This window comes from Solanum stenotomum, chromosome 7 (assembly GCF_019186545.1).
Source record: "Solanum stenotomum isolate F172 chromosome 7, ASM1918654v1, whole genome shotgun sequence".
Lineage (NCBI taxonomy): Eukaryota > Viridiplantae > Streptophyta > Magnoliopsida > Solanales > Solanaceae > Solanum > Solanum stenotomum.
In genome coordinates this window covers 9203890-9209215 of record NC_064288.1, presented here as the reverse complement: position 1 = coordinate 9209215, position 5326 = coordinate 9203890, and the positions used below count along the sequence as shown (strand labels likewise).

The following is a 5326-nucleotide window of genomic DNA, read 5'->3' as shown; positions in this document are numbered from 1 at the left end:
AGTTTTAACGAATAGTCAAAAGAGTTGTTCAGCTGCCAGTCACAAGATTTTTCCTACTCTTTCACTCTTGTTTTTTGGCTTCTGGTTAAAATCCCATCTAGCTGGTAAATTTGTACTTCAAATACAAACAAGGTACATTTCCTTTCCAGCTAAGAATATTCGGGTGGTTAATAAACAAAATGCACATTTCTGTCTGCAATCTATTTTTTATATTACAGTCAAAACATATATGTATATACAAAAAAAAATTCAGATATAGATCAGTACAGATTTCATACACTTCACAACATTAAACAAATTACTTGTAGGCAGTGTTGTTGGCAAATACAATAATACATACACAAACAACAATAATCTTAAATAAATGTGCAAGAAAAAATGCAAAAAACAGAAGAAGAATTGGAGAAGGCTAATCACATTTTACCTGCCAATTCAACGACGGATTCATTCACAAGCTCTTCGAGCAACTTCTCTTCAATTTCGACTCCTACGTTGTCTAATTCTAATCTCAAGTTTTCAAGCCACATTTTGCCCATCACCTCCTTCCCTACCATTTCCTCAACAACCAGGCTGTTTAAGTCCCCACCATCAGTAGACAGATATTTCACTTCACTAGAAAACCATTCCTTCATCCGGTCCCACACTTGTTCCAATAATACTAGTCTAGTTCCCTGTGGCAGATTATTGTGGACCCCCATATAAGGTATGGCTTTTTGGAAGTTGTCTGCCCCATATCCTGCAATTTCTAGTAAAGCTGCATTTACACAATCAAACACAAGCTTTTGGGTTGATCTCCTTTGCCTTCGCTTAGACTCATGTAGTGTATCCTTCTCATTCAGATCAATGTATTTTTCTCTGAGTGATGGGTCCAAAGGGCTTTCAGGAGAATGCCACATGGTTGAGAAAGCATCAGGCTGCACTTCATCAAGGCCGGCCACGTTTAGTAATGTTTGAACAAAAGAGAACCATTCACGTTCTACTTCCTCAGTCCTCTGAGTGGATGATGATGGTCTTACACAAACTGAACTGGCTGTATCTGCACAAGAATCGTCCCAGGACAATGTACGTGCAATTGATCCTATTGGAGGAGATTTGTCAATCAAATTGGACCTTAAAGGGTGAACAGATAACTCGGCACCTGTTAATTTGATTGGGGTGGGAGGAATAGATTTAGTTTTAAACCAAGAAAGTAAAAAGAAGCAAAGAATTATGGGAGTTCGTTGACGACATTTACCATGATGGTCTGGCTTGATACCTCCAGATGATATACGTGTTGGATGGTCATCCTCTTCAAATGGTGTCTCCAAAACTGATATAGGACTTGGTTGGTCCTGGTTCTCACATAGGTGTCTGGAGCGCAAAGATCTTGCTCCAAAGAGCACAACCTACAAAAGTGTTATAACATAAATCCGCTTTGAACTTCTTAAGCAGTCATGTTGACGCTATTTGAGTTCTCCATTTTCAGACAATTCCCACACATTAAAATGAAAAACAGATTTTTTTAAAGACATCACAGAGTGATCTCATAAAATATGCAAGACAATGTAAATGCATGACATAAAATATGTGTAGACCGAAACCACAAACAAAATAATGATGTAAAATGCAAATAACCCTTTTCCAACTTGCTACAGAGTAATAGGAAGAAACATCAGGTAACTGCTTTACCTCAAGAGAGGTTGCGGTTTGCTTCCCAACCAAATCTTCGCAAGTTAGTGCACATGATGATTCACGAATATTGGTTGTTGAGCACTCAACCCCTGGATCATCAACACCACTATATTTGTCAAGTTCTGATAGAGAATGTAAAGGCTTTGCGCCAGACTGCAAGTCATCATTGGATTGCAAACACTTGGCTCCGTCTTTGTTTGGCTTTTTGGTTCTAGAGAAAAAGAGATTTGAGAACTTCCCTTTCAATGATGATTTTGTACTTCTAGATTTTGTTGTATGCTTGGGAAGGTCATTTTCTCCTGTCACGGGATCTGGGGCATCCACATTCAACTGTGAACTGAATGCAGTAGAGGATACAGGAACAGACATAGATCTCAAAAGATTCTTTGGTGACTTGTTGATACCTTCATCATCTTTGGATTTACTCACAGAGTTGGAATTTGAAATCTGGGGATCTTCTTTAATATTATCCTGCTCCATTCTTCTGGTCGTCTTAATATCAGAAAGAGCAAGCATTTCACCTAAAGTGCTGCTGTTGCTTCTCCTCATTTGTCTTTGTTCTTGACAACTGCCATTAGATGCCACCATTGCCCATCTCTCCGAAAGTCGCTTCTTGGCTTCTCTGGAAACTGAAGATTCATGGGAATAAGAAGCACGGCTCAAGGAGGAACAAGAATAAGGGCTGCCAAACCTATTGATATATTCCCATGAGTGCCTAGAAGCTGGTGACATGACTTCAGAATCACTGAGATTTCCAGCTGCATACTCTTTTTCAGATTTATTAAATGAGCTTTCATCACCAATGTAGCCATTTCCAAATACAGAAGAAAGTAACGTTTCATCCCTTTGATGTCCACCTATGTTTACTCGCATGTGCTGTGTAATAGCCTTTGCCACTTCTCTTGATTCTTGACCTTCATTAGCCTCCATGTTGACAAAACTTGTTTCAGTTTGTGATACTCTTGGTGATGCAGATGGTGAAGAACTTGCATCCCTAAAGTTGTGAGTCTTACCAAGACTTGGTTTTAATACGACTATTCGTGTAGGTTGAGCATGACTTTCATCAATGTTCCAACTTGCTACAGGAGGGGAAAATTCCATATGAGCTTTGGCCTTGTTGCCCTTGCCTATATGGATGGCTCTGCTTATATTTTTCTCATTTTTCTTCACTGATCCACTAAATTTACAATCATCAATCATCTTTGATGGTCTTAGAACAGTTATTCGCTTTGTCTCAGGAGGAGGAGGTATAGACTGCAAATTATATAAATGCTGAGTAAACATTGGATTTGGTTCTTGCAGAAACTTGAGGAACAGATCCGTGTTGGAACTTAAGACATCCAATGCATCTTGGAATTCCTTAGACTGGTGAAGTTGTTCATCTATGGATAAACATTTTGCTTCAATAAACTTCTGACGAACAAAAGCTGACTTCTTTTCAAAACTAATTTCATCGCGTTTTGCCTTTTGTGGGGATTTACTTCTCACAGAGTTCATTTTTGCGGGGTGCTGCCAAACTTCATAAACATCTTTATATTCATTCAGCTCGGGGTATTGATGTAATCCTTGCTGCAGTTCTTCCGTCAAGGATTCATTTTCGTCCTGGCAATAGCTGAAAGAGGAATCTGTATGACACCGTGAATGACCTCCAAAATGACTTCTTATAGCTGGAACAGATTTCTGGGGAAGAGCATCAAGCCCCATCAGTTTAGCAACAACACTAGGTGGATTGTGTCTAGAATCTATTTCCTTGGACATTTCTTGGGCTATGAGCATCTTCATTGGCGTTCCATTTGATTTCCTGTTTGAATTAGTCAGCTTCAAATCCGAGACAACCTGCATGCACCATATCATTAGTATTAAGCCAAACTCTGCAGAAAATCAGCACCTTCCTCTCTATATAAATGTCACCTGGATAGAGGACGCACCATTTTTTCTTCTACTTGATCCTCAGAAGATGGTGGCAACCTCACCAGATCTGATTGGCTCCTTGAGAGTGAACCTGCAATAAGTTGGACCAGCTCAACATGCAGATTCGACCTCATAGTAATAGATAGAATAAACTACAAGGGAAAAAACTGAAGGTAGCATAAAATCAAATGAGAACAAGCCATGCTTGCGGGTTGTTTGAAGAATCAAAGGTCATATATTCTATAATTGAAATCAACGTGTTTTTCTGCACAAACTAAATTACACAACCGTGCTTTAATTACGTTGTTTTCAATGCTCAATACGTTCATGGGATAAAAAGTTGAGTCAATATTCCACAGAAACAACATTCGTGACAATGAAAACGGGAGACAGAAAAACATATAAGTAGCAAAGAGTTTTACCATCACGATGTGGTTTATCTGTAAGCAACCTGTTTCCTGCCACCCCTGAATTCAAATCAAAAAGGTTCACCATTTGTCCCAAGCATCCTGGAGAAGGTTTATCATAAGTACGACTCCTGCCATTCTGAAGTCCATTCATCTTAATTCCTGAGATTGCATAATGAAGATCATAAATCCCAAAGTGCACATCAAGTAGTCCCTTCTGAAACTATAAAAGTTTTAAATCACCAACAATGTCTCACCTCTATTCATATCTACACAAAGAGATAGGCATTCAACATATGTTTAATATGGAAAAAGGTATGCTTTTACAGGTATAGACCTATCTATGCAAATAGAAAAAAGGGAGAGATTTGGGCAGAAAACAATTCAATATACAAAAAGCATCATTCTTCATTGACTGCAACTACAAAACAAAGCAAAAGATGTATGTAGAGAGAGAACGATTCAATTAACCTTAGAAAAATGAGATCGAAAGGGATTGCAGAAAGCGAAAACAGAAAAAGCACCAGCAGCTCCACTAGAAGCTTCACAGCTCAAAGCAACAGAGTGAAGTCAGATAAATGCGATGTGCGTTTGCTTAAAGGTGTTTACCCCGTAGAGTGGTCGGTGGAATCGAAAAACTAACGTTCCGGAGAAAATGTGGCCGTGTATTCGGATTCGCGGACTGTTAACTGAAATTATTTTCACGGCAGAGCAGTCGCCGGTAAGGTAGAACTGACATTCCGGCGAAATGTGACCGGAGATTCAGCTTCGCCTAAATTCTCAGATAAAAATGCTTTAGTCGAGTCTCAGATAAAAGTGGTGCTTCAGTCGAGCACTCGCCGATGTCGGAAATATGGCCGGAGATTCGTTCACCGACTAACGGACTTGACTAGTTTTTGTTTTATTTGTGATTATTAATGAGTCTTTTCCAGAGAGAAAGTAAAGGAGAAGTGAAATGAAAATTTTCTTCATCGATAAGGGAAGAATAAATAAACATTTCTAAATAAAGTAAATTTATTTGACAATGTGAAGTCCGATCCTTATTCTTTTACATAATTGTATTATGACCCACATTGTATTTTTTTCATTGACATTCGCCCTCCACACCAAAACACTATATAAGCATTCTTGAATTTTGTACCAATATATTATACTATGCTCATATATATATATATATATATATATATATATAATTAATATCCTTTAATTATTTGTATTGATACAAAATTATTCTTCATCTAGGCGTTGAATATAAAATATTGAAAATTGAATTGAATTTTTTAATAATTTGATATTTGATAATTCGATATTTGGTATGGTATTCAAAAGTAAATTTT

At 37.9% G+C, this 5326-nt stretch overlaps 1 protein-coding gene across 3 annotated transcripts; it reads right to left on the bottom strand.

Moving 5' to 3' along the window:
- Positions 1 to 254: 254 nt before the first annotated feature.
- On the bottom strand, positions 255 to 4920 carry LOC125870726 (uncharacterized). Of its 3 annotated transcripts, XM_049551225.1 has the most exons (6): positions 4461 to 4920; positions 4005 to 4151; positions 3600 to 3673; positions 1669 to 3507; positions 1235 to 1385; positions 256 to 1138 (listed from the first exon to the last, which is right to left on the bottom strand). In XM_049551225.1, the coding sequence occupies exons 2-6, from the start codon at positions 4141 to 4143 to the stop codon at positions 414 to 416; spliced, it is 2928 nt and encodes a 975-aa protein (XP_049407182.1). In that variant the 5' UTR covers positions 4144 to 4151; positions 4461 to 4920; the 3' UTR covers positions 256 to 413. The 3 variants fall into 3 exon arrangements, with proteins under 3 accessions (XP_049407183.1, XP_049407182.1, XP_049407184.1); XM_049551226.1 differs by lacking the exon at positions 4461 to 4920 and having other exon boundaries at positions 255 to 1138; positions 4005 to 4169; XM_049551227.1 differs by lacking the exon at positions 4461 to 4920 and having other exon boundaries at positions 3583 to 3673; positions 4005 to 4141.
- Between the last annotated feature and the right edge of the window lie 406 nt (positions 4921 to 5326).

Coding starts and splice junctions, on each gene's coding strand:
- LOC125870726 (XM_049551225.1), bottom strand. CDS start 4,143: ATGAATGGACTTCAGAATGGCAGGAGTCGTACTTATGATAAACCTTCT. Junction 3,508..3,599: donor ATCAAGTAGAAGAAAAAATG/GTGCGTCCTCTA, acceptor TGGTGCATGCAG/GTTGTCTCGGATTTGAAGCT. Junction 1,386..1,668: donor AAACCGCAACCTCTCTTGAG/GTAAAGCAGTTA, acceptor ACACTTTTGTAG/GTTGTGCTCTTTGGAGCAAG.